Source organism: Arctopsyche grandis, chromosome 6, assembly GCF_051622035.1.
Source record: "Arctopsyche grandis isolate Sample6627 chromosome 6, ASM5162203v2, whole genome shotgun sequence".
Lineage (NCBI taxonomy): Eukaryota > Metazoa > Arthropoda > Insecta > Trichoptera > Hydropsychidae > Arctopsyche > Arctopsyche grandis.
This window is the reverse complement of record NC_135360.1, coordinates 18,995,510-19,013,505: the sequence shown is the minus strand read 5'-3', so window position 1 is coordinate 19,013,505 and position 17,996 is coordinate 18,995,510. Positions and strand designations below refer to the sequence as shown.

The window sequence follows — 17,996 nt, the reverse complement described above, 5'->3', positions numbered from 1 at the left end:
TATATGAAATATTATAAAAAAAATAAATATCAAGCACATGCATATTCACGTGTGAAATAAATCAAGACTAATAATAATACAGCAAGCGAAGAATGCAAAAAGCAAATTTGTCAATATAGTCAAAGGTCAATAAACCCAACATTCGAATACTTACGTATATCACTTATTATTTTTGAATTAGATACCATTGCATACTAATAAATGTTATCTCTACAATATCATACGATGTCTGATTTCTATGCATTATATGTAAGAAATTGATACAACATTGATTTTCTTTAAGATTTTATTATTAAACATAAAAATATCGGAATAATGACAAAAAATGGTACATTAAATTTATGAAAAGAATTATGGTACATTTGGTATAATTCGCCTTGCTTCATATATCAATTCCGTAATTATTTTTTCCATTTGTTTTTTACAGGTTTCGTGCACAAGTTGACCTTCATTTTTTAATTTTTCTACATGGTCAATCCATCTAAAAAGAAAATAAAAATATAAAATCAAAATAAATACACTATTAAAAATACATATATAAAGAAAAAATATTTTATTACTTTTGCTGTTGATCTTTCCAATGATCAAGCTGCTTTTTCATATTCACATAAAGAGTTTCATTTTTGATTCTTGATTCTTCATTCTCTTTAACTTTTAAATGAATGTTATCCCGAAGATTCTTAATATGACATACTGCCAATTCCACAGCTTTAGTTTGTTGCTGCAACTCTAATAACTTTTTTTCCAAAGAATTAACATAATCCGTATGTGTTTCCTACAAATATAAAATTTAATAACATTGGAACAAAAATCATAACAATAAAAAAAATTGGAATATTTGACAATTGTACAATTTCTTTTTTCAAATGCTGTTTGTGTGATGCTTCTGAGATTTTTTCTTGACGAACTTTTTGAAGTTGCGTTTCAGCATCTAATTTCATATTCTTTAATTCATCAATAGTTTTCTCTATAATAACCGGAGTATCCTTCATCAGCAAATCTCTAAAAATATATTGGTAACAACAATCTCAGCATTAAAATTACACTTTCAAGTTTTTTTACACCAAATAATAATTAAAAAAAAGATTTTTATACCTCTCTCTGATGGCAAAGTTTCCCAAATCTTTTCCAGCAGCTAAACTAACATCAACTAAATATTTGTTGACGGCTATACTTGCTTTGAGTGCCAGTTTTTGTTCCGTCGCCAACTCAATATCCATTTCAAATGAAGTCTATATGGAAATACGTATGTATTATTATGAAATATTATACTATTGTACATTGCTAACAAAATTTTAAAGTGTATAAGAATATATTTAATAAGCAACCTTTTCCATCTCATTTAATAAATCCTGCTGAGTGTGCAAACATTCATTCATATAATTTGTTTCTTTGATAATAGCGTCTCGCTCCTTAATACTCATTTTTTGACAGGCAAGCTGTTCTTGTAATGTTTTCCCTTGGTTTCTAAAAATTAAATAACATTTTTTAATATCTCTAAAATCTAATTTAAAAAAAAAATCTTATAAATTTACTTACTGCATATCTTGCATTTTATTCATAATATGTTTCATTGAATTTTCTTCAGAAATAGCTTTTTCATTAGCTACCCGTATTTGGTCTGTAATTTCTCCTTCCATTTCTTTGAGACGATCGGACCTATTTTTCACAGACATAAATTCTGTATGCATATTTTTCTCCTTTTGATGCACTTTATTAACATCTTCCGTTAACTGGTTAAATATTTTTTCTCGTTCTACAATATATGCATAAATACTGTTTTAAAAACTGTTTTTAAACAAACTCACATTTTTATATTGAAAAAAAAAAGTTAACCCTCTATGTTTGCTTTCATAGCCTGTATTTGTTCATCGGATATACCACGTGCTTCGTGTAATTTCGATATATATTCATCAGCTATTGAATCAAAATCTTGAAAGTCTGGTTCTTGGAAGCTAAAATTCAAATAAAATCAAAGTGTTTAATGATATGTATGTTGTATGTATGTATGTATATTAATTACAGAATAGTTACTTACGCGCCCCAGGAATGAAAATAATACTGATGTCTCAAAATATAAAAATATCCATCCTCACCATATAGATGTTCAAGAGACATCTTATCTTCAACAGAATTCTATAAAATAAATGATATATTGCAGATTTTTAATTATATGCAAATGTATATAATAAAAATATTTTCATTTTGATTATATGATATATACCTTCAACTCAATCATATCAATTAAATATGAATAAAATGTTAGCATGTATGGGTAGTTATGTATGGCATTCACGGACTTCAACCACGATTGCGCTACTATACCTGGATATGCCAACTCGCGAGCAATATCGGGAAGCTAAAAATGAAAGATTATAAAAGTAAATGTTTGTATATTATGTACATAGTATTCAGAAAAGGTGGTAAAATTTAAATTACTCTCTTAACATAGTCATTAACATCAAGAGGATTTCTATCCCTTAGTTTCGACAGTAAAACATTTGTAATGTCGACAAACAACTTTATAGTTATTGGCCTCAAAGGAGAAGACACTGATGGTAAAATTGAACTGATATCAGGATCACTACGAAATTTCGATAGTATTTCTTGACCTTTCATTTTTTGCCAATTTAAATCTGTTTCTCCACTATAAATTAAAAAAAATAAGTAATAAATATTTAAAGATAAAATTTAAGATGTTAAACATTTGATTTCATACCGTTTTTCCTTAGTTGGATTACGAGTAATAGTGCTCCTTAAGACTTTTCGAGCTGTAGTCGGACATTCGTTTGAAGGTGTTCTCTGATGATTCTGATGAAAGAATAATTATAAACAAATCCATTAAAAAATATACATACATGGTTTAATTTGTTAAAGTGCATTTTACTCACACGGCGAACACTCGATGCAGACATGGTGGATTTGTCAGACATCGGAGTGATTAAATGATTCGCAATAGAAGGCGTTAATAAAGATTTGGGAGTTTCCCGGGTGGAAAAACCGCCAGAGCGTGATCTCGCCTAAAACATCACCGCAAACATTACATGCATAATCAAAACTAACAACATAGCTGACGGAAGTACAATAATAATAATACGTGAATGGTGGGCCTATGTAAAGATTCCATCTTCGGCCTCGGCGGATTCAACGTGTGTCTGTTGGAATCAACGCTGCGATTGCGAAATTGAGAGCTCGGAAGGCGTGAAATTCCTCGCGTGGCAGAATGCTGAATGCTATCTAGAAAATTCACTCCAGACATTCGATCCAGCGACCCAGATTGGTTCTGGAATCGGGGAATATGGGATTGCTTTGCTTGATCAACCCTATAAACGAAACATGTTGAAATAAATAATCGGTATAGCCGTTACGACTATGTGTTGGAATCAATTAATACCTGGAAGGTCTTCCTTGAACATTGGGAAGCAAGATTTCCGAAAGGCGTTGTGCAGAATATCGCCGAGTATTCATTTTGCAGTCAAATTTATTGAACTTATTCACGATAAAATTAAACCAATATATAAATTAATTTATGAAAATAAATGTGGGGAATGTCCGTTGAATATTAAAATTAAAAATATCGTTTAGAGTTCAAACTTTTAGCGACTGTCAAACGATAACCGTTTAAACACAATAACGTTACGAAGCATAAGCGCGTACTTAGTGACCATTATCATACGCCGGGAAATGTCTTCAATAATAAATTACTACTATGTGGAGTTTTTTCAACAATTTCAGTATAGCGGAAACCACATAATATTCACGGTAAACGGATTATATCGCACGTTGCGATCGCACACACGACAATCGTCTAGCCACAAAAATTGCAAATACGGAATATCTGGCACTCTGAGTTCTCGTTAGTATGATAGTTCGCGGGGGCAAATTTTGGTGAATGGAATTTTCGTGTGCAAGATGTTTCGTGATCGAGGTTTTACTGGCGTGTGCGAGATTGCTTTGTGCGGAATAATCACCGAACCAATATTCACTAGGCACTTGAATTATATTTGTACAAAAACGCGAGCTCTGTGACAATTCTCAGAATTTACTGTGCCCTCTATGATATTTTTGTCGACAATAAAATGAATTGAAGGTATGTATAATTATTTGATAGTTACTTATTTAAATAATGATATAATTCATTAATTAAGAGCAATATTTTATCTTCCCTCCAGTGAGTATAATATTTTACAGTTCGGAGATTGTTCCGCACTCGTCACCAAAATCTTGATCATGGAACATCTGGCAATCAAAAATTCCATCCATCGAGAGATTCTCATGCGAATTATCATACTAACGAGAACTAGAGTATTAGATATTCCGTAGGTTCGGTGATTACTAGTCAAATGTGAACCGGTCACAGGACAACCGGTCGCTCTAGATCGGTCACACGTGATCACCCGTCACACTAAAACTGGTCACACATATAACTAGTAGTCCGTTTACATATGACTAGTAGTCCGTTTACCATTCCGTAATCGCAATTTTTGGGGCAAATATTGTTGTGTGCGCAATCGCAATGTGCAAAATAATCCATTTACCATGTTTTGCATAGAAAACTTTTGGGAATTTGTATCGAATCTACAAACAAAACGCAGCATTGGTATAAAAAATGTCTTTTATTATCTTCTTTTGAATAACAAAATAAAAGGAATCAAAGTGACTTTTCCCAAGCTTTTTATTAGTTTTTGAAATGGTTAGTAACCAATTTAAAAATACACTTTCGTGAAATATTTTACTTATACTGTTAAACTCGTTTGTTTAATTTTTCTAAACTAGAATAAATCCTTCTTTGACATTTTGCAAATTAAAAAATTTAATAAAAATATAAATTGAAAAAAATATCTAAAAGATTATAAAATCTAGTTTTTAGTTTAAAAAATGCATCTATAACCATGTAAGACGATATAAAATCGATATTTTGAAAGTGAAATCCACATAGACTTGATCGAAAATCGTGTGATGTAGATGGCTGGGTGTTAGCCGCAAACGCTTGTATTTGGACTCTCTGTGTGCGGGTCTCTCGGTGTCGGTCTTTCTGGCGGTTCGCTCGCCATGGCCGTCGGTAAGAATAAGGGGCTCTCCAAAGGTGGAAAGAAGGGCGTCAAGAAGAAGATGTAAGTGTTTTGGCGAAGAGTCGGCCCCCCGCGCGCCCCTCGCGGCCCCCCAGCGCCCGATTCCGACGGATGCGTCTTCGATGTGTCCCGACCTAACCTCGAAGAGTCGCACGCAGCTGCGGCACGGCACGTCAACCCACCCAACCCAACCCCTCCCCTCCCCTCCCCTCCCCCTTTTATCCACCTCCAGCTCTTCGATCCACCTTCTCCAACAATCCACCGCTTCAGCGTGGACGATAAATGGCGGGTTGACAACTCACGTGCTGTGAAGCCGGCCGTTTCGTGAGAGTTGGCAATTTTACATGTTCGGATTCACACTGTTCAACAATCGCTCGTTTTATTCATTTTCTCTCGTCGTTTCCATTTATTGTGACTATAAAATTATAATTTTGCATTTCTTTAGTATATTCAAAACTATCGCGACATCTAATTTGCCCCACAGCTGATAACGCCTGATTACTCTTACACGATTCTAACCTTAAATGAGTCTCCACGTTTATAACAATTGCCTTTCTCTTATAGCCGTTTGCTGTTTCAAATGTTAGCCACATTTATATTTCCTTGCATTTAAATACCATTTTACGTATATGTATTGTCAAATTTTCTGAAGAAATGTAATTTTTATTTCATTTCATGATTGTATAGTTAATTATGAAAATAATTGTTTTTAATGTTGCTAATAATATTTTAATATCGCTTTCAGTGTCGATCCTTTCACCCGTAAGGATTGGTATGATGTCAAAGCACCATCCATGTTCTCCAGGAGGGAAATTGGCAAGACTCTTGTCAACCGAACTCAGGTATTATGAAATAAATTTCTTAATTCCTAACATTGAGTTCTTGTATAAAATTTTGATTTTGATAGTTTTTTAATGATGATCAACACAGCTCGCTTTGATACAAACATGAAGAGAACTATAGTTCCCTTTTGATATTTCTTGTCTGATGATATATCGATCGTTTTATGAACACTTATTGGACACTGGATTTTTTTTAATACTGTTTCTTTTATTTTGTATAGGGAACACGTATCGCTTCAGAAGGGTTGAAAAATCGTGTATTTGAAGTATCCTTGGCTGATCTTCAGACTGATTTGGAAGCCGAAAGGTATTGTATAATTTTCGTTTTCATATATTTATATCAAATTACACACATAATGATGATCAACACAGCTCGCTTTGATACAAATATGAAGAGAATTATAGTTCCCTTTTGATATTTCTTGTCTGATGCCTTAATTTTACCGACACTATTTATTGTTATGATACTGCAAAATAACTAATGCATATGTATTCTTTAGGTCTTTCCGTAAGTTCCGTTTGATCGCTGAAGATGTTCAAGGTCGTGAAGTTCTCACCAACTTCCACGGAATGGACTTGACAACTGATAAATTGAGGTTTATATTTGCTCATCTGTAATTTATTATCAAATAAGTCAATAAATATTTTAATTTCCTTTATATTCGGTTTCCAGGTCCATGGTAAAGAAATGGCAAACTCTCATTGAAGCATGCACTGATGTTAAAACCACTGATGGTTATTTATTAAGAGTATTTTGCATAGGCTTCACAATGAAAGATCAAATGAGCCAACGTAAAACTTGCTATGCTCAACACAAGCAGGTAAAAATATGATAATTAGTGATGCAAATGTTTGTTCATTTGATTAATATCAAATTACGAGTATTGTATTCTTTGATTTTTTGACTTAGGTACGCAGAATCCGCAAGAAAATGTGTGAAATTATCGCTAAGGACGTCACTGAAACTGACCTTAAAGGTGTTGTTAGCAAACTTTTGCCTGATTCCATTGCTAAGGATATCGAAAAAGCGTGTCAAGGAATATACCCACTTCATGATGTTTACATCAGAAAGGTTTGTTTTATTTTTTTTAATAGGAAGTGAATATTGCTTTAGGAATTCAGAATATTTATTTAATATTATTTGTAGGTCAAGGTTCTGAAGAAGCCCCGCTTCGACCCTGCCAAGCTGAAGGAATTGTATGAAGAGGGTGGTAGCGCTCCTGTAACAGCGACGGGAGAGACGGGTCTCCGCACTGACAGGCCGGAAGGATATGAGCCGCCTGTGCAAGAATCTGTCTAATTATTGACATTTAACAATTAAATATATTTTATAAAGACCCACATATGACTTTTCATTTCTATTTATTTCCATTTTATTTTTTTCGTTTTCCCTAAATTTGATGGAACAGTTGTATTCGAACTACCTATGTCATGTTAAACTGTAATGCAATAATACTTGGAAATTTATTATTGATATAAAATAAATTCCTGACGAAATGTAGACTTGGGAATCAACTGAAATGCATATTGGTTATGATATTTGAATGTTAATTTTCCAGTCAAATTACAACTACATTAAAATGTATTCATATAAGATATTAACTGCGTTCAAACGCTGCCATAGCAGCGGCATTTATACTTTAATTAGTTGCTCTAAATCTTCGAATTTCTATTATATACATTTTTAATTAGTAATTTGTATTTATTTAATTACTAATATATACGGTCTCCCTCACGGGCCCGAAAGTGAAACGCAAAGATCGAAAGTCGAAAGATAAAAAAAGGGTGCATGGTAAACAGTACATACTCACTTAATTTGCGCGAGCAGGATACAAGAGGAACAGGCTTTTCCTCCTGTATCTCCGCGCGCACATTAAACAAGGCTGTATGACAACAAAAAGAGAGATGATTTCACCGCATGCCACTCATATTATATAGGTAAACAGACTACTAATCATATGTAAAAACCAGTCACACTAAAATCGGTCACGAGAAAACTGGTTGACCGGTTCACATTTGACTAGTAATCACCGAACCATTATGGACATAGTACGTTTACCATGCACCCTTTTTTTTTTGATTTTTCGATATTAGCGTTTTCGGGCCCGTGAGGTAGACCCGTATATATACTACCCGCTCTTCATTGTATGCACGGTAAACGGACTATTTCAAAATCGCGAAAAAATTTTGAACTATCGACTTTCCCTCGAGTCACTTTCGATGCAGTGACGGCCACCGACATTTGGTTTGACTACAAGTTTATAGATATTTATTTATTTATTTGGAAAATTTACAGTTTATTAAGTTACATAGTGTGGCGGCTCGCTTATACGACATGGTCGAGTTTGGTTGCCTTCCTGCGAGTGGGAACCAACTCGGCTGGGTTCGGAGAGCTACTACTCACTCTGTCTTCAGCTGTCATATAATAAACACGTGCATTAACATGCCAGTCGTCTCATTCGTTCATCCTCCATAATAGATTGATAGTAAAAAAACATAATTATGTTAAGTAAACCATTAATAATTTTCACATATAGGTAAAAAAAAGAAAAGCTCAAACATTTAAAATAAGAAACAAAAATGATAATAGAGTAAGATAGTTAGAGAAAACAAAAAGAAAAAAAATAGAAATAACAGTATAATAAAAATATCAAAATAATAAGAATAATAATATGATAAAAATTATGAAATAATAAAAATAATATAATATATAACAAAAAGACAAAATAAATACATCAAAATAAAAATTCATAATCACAATCGTAAATTTTCAATAAAATTAATCATCGAAAAACAAATTTGCAATAATCACTCTAGCTTGTATAGCATTTATTATGCATTTAAAATTCGGTAAATGGATTATTGCGATGGCGCGCAAATCAATCGTTGCCACGAAAATGGCGAATTCAGAATATCTGGCACTCTAATTCTCGTTAGTATGGTATTTCGCGTGGATCACTCTCGATGGATAGAATATTCGAGTGCTAGATATTCCGTCATCGAGATTTTACTGACGTGTGAACCATGAAATTCAAAAAGCCATGCGTCCTGATATTTCAAATTGATTTATTAGTACTAGCAACACTGTCACTGTTGCTGTAAGCTGTCAGACGTAGATTGTAACCGTGTGAATGTAACGCTGTGATCATGGAGTGTCGTCTGTGTCTATATTGTCCAGCAGAGATATGTGTGTGGAAAGATTCTGGAACGTTACTGGATCGCATCCGGATTTGCTGTCAGCTCGAGGTCAATTTTTAGCTTCCACAATTTACAATCTGAAATTAAATATATGTATACATAGGGCTACCAAATTTTTCTGGATCAATGTAAGACTTGTGAGTTGAAAATGCAGGACAGTTTTATATAATGTGACCAGATATTTTTCGTTGCAGTGCGGGACTAAAAAAAAACGAGATGCAACACAAACAACTCTTCATCTCGGTCGCCCGATCGAGATCCCCGTTTAACGAACACTAAATATAATAAGAATACAATAAAGTTAGATCACCAATATCAAAAATCAGATACATGTTTTATACTATAAGAATCGTACGCGACACGTGTTTTTTTTTAATTGGTTTTGCACATGTAAAAAAAATCGGTAGCTCGCCTGATCTATGCCAGGCCACAATCACTCCCTAGAGTGTTTTCAGTGATATATTTTCCTTGTTTAGTAAAGTGACCATTTGTATTGGTATTACCAGTACAGTACTGGTTTTTTGGGTATCTATCCTGGCAGGATCCTTGGGATGGGCCTGTTTATAAATATTGAAATTGATTTTTTTATTTTCATAAATGCGCATCCATTATTTTCTAATGTTCATTAATGTTTTTAATAATTATAAGTATTTAGAAACTTATTTTGAAAAATATGTCCTGGTTTTGTGACATAACCTAAAAACATATAAAATGGCACTATACATATAATAACAAATTGACATAGGTTTGACAATAATCGAAAACGGTGATTATCATATTTGAAGAACTGTATGAGAAACTTAACCCTTTGCCCGCGGCAATTAATATAGCCAACAAGCCCTGTACGCGGCACCTCTTTCTCGAATTTGGCAATCGAGTTTTCGACCTTAAATACAGATTTTAATATTTACTCAAGTAACCAGATATGTTAATTAACACAAAGTATTATTTTAAACATTAAAATACATAATATATCTCGTAGTTTTGGCTTAATTGTAAAATAATCATTCTTCATACAATTGAAACGTATCACATCAAGACGTGACGTCACATAAACGAGGTTTCAGTATGGTTCCACAAAAAACTAATTTTGACTGGTATATATTCATTTTAAGCAAATTGAATAGATGGCATTCAACTCTCAGTAATATATTCAACCAATTTTGAACCTTAAAACAGTTGAAATAGGTGCATATAAGCCTCAAAATCCCGTGCAAAGTTCAGAAATTCTATGGAAGACAGCCGCGCTACAGACTCGTCGCCCAAAGCTTCCATAGAAGACGGCCGCGGGCAAACGGTTCAATAAATAAAAAAATAAGATAGTACGAATTAACAATGACCTGAAGGTATTGTTAACCTTGTTTCCTCTTCACATCTCATTCTAGTCAGGCACAGACGCAATACTGATCTGCGCAAAATGTAGCCGGTGTGAGACAAATAATGCACGAGGAAAAATATATAGCATATTATTCATAACGCCATGCTCAGAGGAACCAATAACTTTCCGCTCCCACGATCATGTTGAAAAGGTTACATATCCAAATTTGGGACACTTTCCGGAACGATGTTCAACTTGTTTCTCTGATCATTTTATTAAAACGTGACGGATTATAACATTGAGCGGCTTATAGGATGATCTATACAAAAAAAAATCTGTTTTGCAAAACACTGGACATGCATTGAAATTCCTGTTGGACGCCTTGAATGCTCGTAAAAATAGGACATATCCAGGAATATCTGAACGTCTGGTAACCCTATGTATACTATTTCTACCGATAATGATAAACAGTCTCAGGCGGCCAGGATGCTTTCACCTACAAAAAATGGTTTAGTATTGTCAACCTTTTTCCGGAAAACATAACGGTTTTTTCGATTTTCGGTTCAGCTCCGAGTGATAAAGTTTTAAATGTTTTTATTTGTATTCAAAATTTATTTTCTACCAAAATTTAGACCGTTTTATAGTACTTGTATGATAGTCCGGTGCCACGCTCGAAAGTCAATGGTTATACTGCACCGCATGATATTGCCATAAATTTATAAAATGATATATTGTAACGTACGCCGCGGATTAAGCGAATAGAATCCCAGAGACTGTGTGACCGTTCAAGGGTTATCTGTTATCGGATTAACTATGTAAGTGCTTGCACTTACTTCCAAAGATTATATCTGGACTCTAAGTGCATTTAGGCTAAACAATGACCGTTATTAGTTATTTCTCAGAATCGGTACAGGGAGACCCAATGTCGTGGAAATACATATCCGAATACGTGACTATACAACAGGTTAACAGTTTAGGCCTCCTGAGAGATCTACCCTTTATAAGGCGGTACGTAGGCGATATCATGTCATTCTGGACGGAGCACTGGCAATGCGTGTATCTCCTGAATCATCAATAAATGCTGTGAAACGACTGTTGGCCTTTTACTTGGATCCTCCACCCACCCCTACGCAACAATATTATAACTGTGAGAAATATGTACATATGTATGTCGAGATGCGTCAAACGATCATGAAAGATTTCTTTGCCTCTAGAATTTGACACATATTTCTAATGAGAAATAACAGCATAGTATTTACATATTTCGTATACATATGTACATATGTATGTGCTTGTCGAATTGGTGTCCGACAATGACTAAGGCTGTGTAACCTTAAAGGATTTACGGGTTGCACTGAAAAAATATATAAATTTTCACAGGCCGCACTCAAACGACTTTTTTATTCGAAAATATAAAAAAAGTATTGACAAAAATCTCGCATATTTTTCAAATTTCGCAATTTGATGCAATTTTGAGAAATGTAAGACCTGCGACACGTGTTAGTGTTGCGCTTACGACTGCTGACGACTGAAGTGTGGAATTATGTTAACGCGTGTGTTTTTAGATGATTTTTTTTTCGGTTCGGTTCCGGTTTTCGTTCTGGCAAAAATTAACAATTTTTTCGGTTTTCGGTTCAGCTCCAGTTCAAAGCCCTGCTCGACACCCTTACATTTAATGAAAACCTTTCGAATTAGAGCGTTACTTCTATTCATATGTATCATTAATCAAAAAATAGTAATGTGAAAGTATAAAATATAATGTATATTATGTATGTATGTATGTACATATGGTATTCCATTATAAAACTGTTAATTCTTTTTGCAGTTGGAGGAAAACGATGGACTCCCCGATAAAATATGTTCGACTTGTGAAACAAAATTAGATTCGTTCTATGAATTTAAATATGTGAGCGCAGAATCTGATAAAATATTAAGAGAAAGACTGAATGACATTCAAATTAAAACAGAAGAAGTTGATATTCAAGATGAGGATTTTATGAATGACGGTAGTAATAGTTTTGATACTTTCCTAACAAATGACCATAACAATGACGATGGTGCCGATCAAATTAAAACTGAATCTATGGATTTTAACGATGTACAAAATACAGAAATATCCCAAAATTGGCTCAACAACTTAAATCAGAATGACCTCGAAACAAATTTCTCTAGACAAGATCTAGATACGGTTAATGATAAAAATCATTACCGAAATAAAATTTGTTCCAAAGCATTTCTCAGAGAATCAAATATCATTAAAAATTCAAAAATTGATCGTTTAATAGATAATGAAAATACATTCATATGCGATTACTGTGGTAAAATATATGACCAGAGAAAAGACTTGATATTTCATTTAATTTCGAGCCATTACAATAATGCTTACAAATGTCATATTTGTAAAAAACAATATAGTACAAAAAAGCAATTAACAAAACATGAAACTATTCATTCTGAAATAAAACAATTCAAATGTGACACATGCTCCAAATGCTTTAGCAGGAAACACGATTTATTGTCTCATAACATGAAACACACTGGACTAAAACCACATATTTGTCATATCTGTTCAAAATCATTTGCATTTGAATCCCGTCTAATTAGCCATTTAAAACTTCATTTTGAACAAATCCCAAAATGTAAAATTTGTTCATTAGAATTGAAAAGCAAACAGGCATTAAAAGTTCATATGGCTGAGCACACTGGGGCAAAAACATACCCTTGTGATTTTTGTCCAAAAGTATTTACAGCTAATAGTATATTGATCGAACATGTGAGAATGCATACTAAGGAAAAGCCTTACCAATGTGAGGTTTGCACAAAATCATTTTCATACAAATCTAGCCTAACTACGCATATGCTAATTCATTTTGGTAAAAAAGAGCATAAATGCCAAATTTGTTCAATGGAATTTCTCAGAAAAGAAGAACTGACTCGACACAAGGAGTCTCATTCTGGAGTACTTCACACGTGTCATATTTGTCCAAAAACATTTTCGTTATATAGTCAGTTGAATATGCACTTGAAAACTCACAGTGAAGAAAAGGCTTTTAAATGTGACATTTGTCCAAAGGCGTTTAATTTAAAGGATGGTTTAAAAAGACATTCAATAATGCATTCTGATGTGAAACCTATTAAATGTGAGCTTTGTTCAAAAACATTCTTAAGAAAAGCCTCATTCAAAATTCATATGGCTCAACACACAAACTCCAACAAGTTCAAATGTCATATTTGTTTAAAATCATTTTATAATCATAGTAGGTTAGAAGAACATATGAGAGCACATTCTTCTGAAAAACCTTATAAATGTGATATTTGTTCCAAGAACTTTGCCTATAAGAATTATCTAAAAGTGCATATGTTAATTCATCTTGGAAAGAAAGAATATCAATGTGAAATTTGCTCTAAAGAATTTCTACTGAAGTCTTCGCTTAAGACTCATATAGAATACAAACACACCCCTGAATCACAACCACAATTGTGTCATATTTGTTCTAAACAATTTAAATCAATTAATCTATTGAAGTTTCACTTACGGATTCATGTCGAAGATAAACCACACATTTGTCATATTTGTTCAAAGACATTTGCATTTAAATCCGGTCTTAGAATTCATTTAAAACATCATAATGAGTCAATCCCAATATGTAAGACTTGTTCATTAGAATTCTTGACCAAAGAAGCGTTAAAAGTTCATATGGCTGAGCACACTGGGGCAAAAACATACCCTTGTGATTTTTGTCCAAAAGTATTTACAGCTAATAGTATGTTGATCGAACATGTGAAAATGCATACTAAGGAAAAGCCTTACCAATGTGAGGTTTGCACAAAATCATTTTCTTACAAATCTGCCCTAACTAAGCATATGCTAATTCATTTTGGTAAAAAAGAGCATAAATGCCAAATTTGTTCAAAGGAATTTCTCAGAAAAGAAGAACTGACTCGACACAAGGAGTTTCATTCTGGAGAACTTCACATGTGTCATATTTGTTCAAAAACATTTTCGTTATATAGTCAGTTGAATATGCACTTGAAAACTCACAGTGAAGAAAAGGCTTTTAAATGTGACATTTGTCCAAAGGCGTTTAATTTAAAGGGTGGTTTAAAAAGACATTCAATAATGCATTCTGATGTGAAACCTATTAAATGTGAGTTTTGTTCAAAAACATTCTTAAGGAAAGCCTCATTCAAAATTCATATGGCTCAACACACAGACTCCAACAAGTTCAATTGTCAAATTTGTTTAAAATCCTTTTATGATCATAATAAGTTAGACGAACATATGAGAGCACATTCTTCTGATAAACCTTATAAATGTGATATTTGTTCCAAAAACTTTGCCTATAAGAATTCTCTAAAAGGGCATATGTTAATTCATCTTGGAAAGAAAGAATATCAATGTGACATTTGCTCTAAAGAATTTCTACAGAAGTCTTCGCTTAAGACTCATATAGAATACAAACACACCCCTGAATTACAACCGCAAGTGTGTCATATTTGTTCTAAACAATTTAAATCAATCAATCTATTGAAGTTTCACTTAAAGATTCATGTCGAAGATAAGCCACACATTTGTCATATCTGTTCAAAGACATTTGCATTTAAATCCCGTCTAACGAGCCATTTAAAACTTCATAATGAAACAATCCCAAAATGTAAGATTTGTTCATTAGAATTCTTGCGCAAAGAAGCGTTAAATGTTCATATGGCTGAACACACTGGAGCTAAAACATACCCTTGTGATTTTTGTCCAAAAGTATATGCAGCTATTAGTAAATTGAATGAACACTTGTTAGTGCATACTAAAGAAAAGCTCTTCCAATGTGAAGTTTGTGCAAAAGAATTCTCTTATAGATCTGGTCTAAAGAAGCATATGTTAATTCATTTTGGTCAAAGAGATTATCAATGTGACATCTGTCCTAAAGGATTTCTGCAGAAGTCTGCGCTTACAGCTCATATAAAATACAAACACAACTCTGAATTACAACCACAAGTGTGTCATATTTGTTCTAAACAATTTAAATCAATTAACCTATTGAATTCACACTTAAAGATTCATATCGAAGATAAGCCACACATTTGTCATATCTGTTCAAAGACATTTACATATAAATCCCGTCTAATGAGCCATTTAAAACTTCATAATGAACCAATCCCAAAATGTAAGACTTGTTCATTAGAATTCTTGACCAAAGAAGCGTTATATGTTCATATGGCTGAACACACTGGGGCAAAAACATATCCTTGTGATTTTTGTCCAAAAGTATATACAGCTATTAGTAAATTGAATGAACACTTGTTAGTGCATACTAAGGAAAAGCTCTTCCAATGTGAAGTTTGTGCAAAAGAATTCTCTTATAGATCTGGTCTAAAAACGCATATGTTAATTCATTTTGGTCAAAAAGATTATCAATGTGACATCTGTTCTAAAGAATTTTTGCGAAAGTCTGAGCTTAAGACTCATATAAGATACTATCACAACCCAGAATCACAATCACAAATATGTCATGTTTGTTCTAAACAATTTAAATCACATTATCGACTAAACTGTCACCTAAAAATTCATTCTGAAGATAAACCACACAGTTGTGAAATTTGTTCAAAAAAATTTACCTTCAAATCTGGTTTGGCAAAACATTCAAAACTTCATTATGAAAAAAATAACAAATGTAATATTTGTTCAAAAGAGTTTTTAACTAAAGAATCTCTATATGTTCATAAGGCTGAACATACAGGCGCAAAAATATATGCCTGTGATACTTGTCCTAAGATTTTTGCCAGTAATAGTAAATTGAATGAACATGTAAAAACTCACACCAAAGAGAAGCCCTTCCGGTGTGAAGTTTGTTCAAGAGCCTTCGCTCATAAATCTGCTCTAAATAAGCATATGTTAATTCATTTTGGTCAAAAAGAATATCAATGTGACATCTGTTCTAAAGAATTTCTGCGGAGGAACGAGCTTAGGGTTCATATAGAATACAATCACAACTCTGAATCACAACCACAAGTGTGTCATGCTTGTTCTAAACAATTTAGATCAATTATTCAATTGAATTCACACTTGAAGATTCATTCTGGAGATAAACCATACAAATGTGAAATGTGTTCAAAATCATTTACATTTAAATCACGTCTTATTAACCATATAAAACTCCATAATGAACCTCACCCAAAATGTAAGATTTGTTCATTAGAATTCTTGAGCAGAGAGACGTTAAATGTTCATATGGCTGAACACACGGGGGCAAAAACATACCCTTGTAGTATTTGTTCAAAAGTATTTGCTGCTAATAGTAAATTGAACGAACATATGAAATCGCATACTAAGGAAAAGTCTTACCGGTGTGAAGTTTGTGGGAAAGAATTGACTTATAAATCTGCTCTAAATAAGCATATGTTAATACATTTTGGAATCAAAGAATTTCAATGTACCATTTGTTCTAAAGAGTTTCTCAGAAAAAATGAACTCAAAGTGCATATGGTGTATCACTCTGGATCATTATCACACATGTGTCATGTATGTTCAAAAGGTTATCCATCAGTTGGTCTATTGAATGAGCATGTGAAAGTGCATTCTGGTGAAAGGCCTTATCAATGTGATATTTGCTCGAAGACATTTTTAAAAAAGACTCATTTAAAAGCGCACCAAATGACTAAATGTGACTTAAAGCCATATATATGTGATATGTGTCCCAAATCATTTCCAAGTAGTGATAAATTGACTATACATAAGAAGCTGCATTCAGCAGAAAAACTTTATAATTGTATATTTTGTTCCAAAGGATTTACTTACAAATCTGGTTTAAATAAGCATTTAAAAACTCATTCTGGAGTTAAGCAATTTCGTTGTGAATTGTGTCCCAAAGAATATTTCAAAAAAAGCGGATTACAACTTCATATGTTGAAACATTCAGTATCAAAAACATAATGGGAGACTTCCCATTATGTTTATGATACGATTTATGTTTATGATTTAATTAAATTTTCATAAATTTGTAAATATTTTCAATAGATTTTTAATTAATAAAGACATTATTTTAATTTTATGGATTTATAAAAAATGACTCATAAAAAAACTGTAAATGAATACTTTTGATTTATTGTTCGTATTCATAAAAAAAATTCCAGGCCTAAATTTTAAATACATGTCACTTTTAATGTTCTTTTGTTTTTATTATTTTTATAAAAATTGTATGTATGTACATTCTAAGATGCTATTAAATGACTACAGTATAATAAAGGAGGTATGTAAAAACTTGTTTATTTTAGTCCTTCATAAATTTATTCTTGTTACCAGTTCTTGATATAAAATAAGATAACATTATAAAAAAAAAAATATATATATATATATTTTTTTTTTTTTTTTTATTTTTTTTTACATATATACCAGGAAGGCCTTACAGGTAAATCCCAATGCGCCTTCCTGGCCAATTACAAATACAAATACAGCATTTTTATTATAAGTCGTTGAATTGCGAGACACTGAAAAAACTCGCAAATTAACGAGACATCTATGAATTGTACATAAATTTTTATTGTACATCAATCAAATTTTTCAAATAGTGG

General features: G+C 32.7%; 3 protein-coding genes across 4 annotated transcripts; 2 read left to right on the top strand and 1 right to left on the bottom strand.

Annotated features, from left to right (window-relative positions):
- Positions 1-280: 280 nt before the first annotated feature.
- On the bottom strand, positions 281-3,647 carry LOC143912806 (uncharacterized). The gene is made up of 14 exons (XM_077432195.1): positions 3,395-3,647; positions 3,098-3,323; positions 2,892-3,020; positions 2,720-2,811; positions 2,440-2,647; positions 2,225-2,359; positions 2,039-2,136; positions 1,837-1,955; positions 1,540-1,756; positions 1,329-1,467; positions 1,096-1,232; positions 852-1,002; positions 561-775; positions 281-481 (listed from the first exon to the last, which is right to left on the bottom strand). The coding sequence occupies exons 1-14, from the start codon at positions 3,466-3,468 to the stop codon at positions 352-354; spliced, it is 2,070 nt and encodes a 689-aa protein (XP_077288321.1). The 5' UTR covers positions 3,469-3,647; the 3' UTR covers positions 281-351.
- A 1,294-nt stretch (positions 3,648-4,941) lies between these two features.
- On the top strand, positions 4,942-7,607 carry RpS3A (ribosomal protein S3A). Its single transcript, XM_077433833.1, has 7 exons — positions 4,942-5,114; positions 5,818-5,914; positions 6,136-6,221; positions 6,415-6,510; positions 6,588-6,735; positions 6,825-6,986; positions 7,062-7,607. The coding sequence occupies exons 1-7, from the start codon at positions 5,053-5,055 to the stop codon at positions 7,212-7,214; spliced, it is 804 nt and encodes a 267-aa protein (XP_077289959.1). The 5' UTR covers positions 4,942-5,052; the 3' UTR covers positions 7,215-7,607.
- A 1,378-nt stretch (positions 7,608-8,985) lies between these two features.
- On the top strand, positions 8,986-17,680 carry LOC143913638 (uncharacterized). Of its 2 annotated transcripts, XM_077433537.1 has the most exons (3): positions 9,023-9,160; positions 9,307-9,412; positions 12,256-17,680. In XM_077433537.1, the coding sequence occupies exon 3, from the start codon at positions 12,427-12,429 to the stop codon at positions 17,356-17,358; it is 4,932 nt and encodes a 1,643-aa protein (XP_077289663.1). In that variant the 5' UTR covers positions 9,023-9,160; positions 9,307-9,412; positions 12,256-12,426; the 3' UTR covers positions 17,359-17,680. The 2 variants fall into 2 exon arrangements, with proteins under 2 accessions (XP_077289662.1, XP_077289663.1); XM_077433536.1 differs by lacking the exon at positions 9,307-9,412 and having other exon boundaries at positions 8,986-9,160.
- Positions 17,681-17,996: the final 316 nt, after the last annotated feature.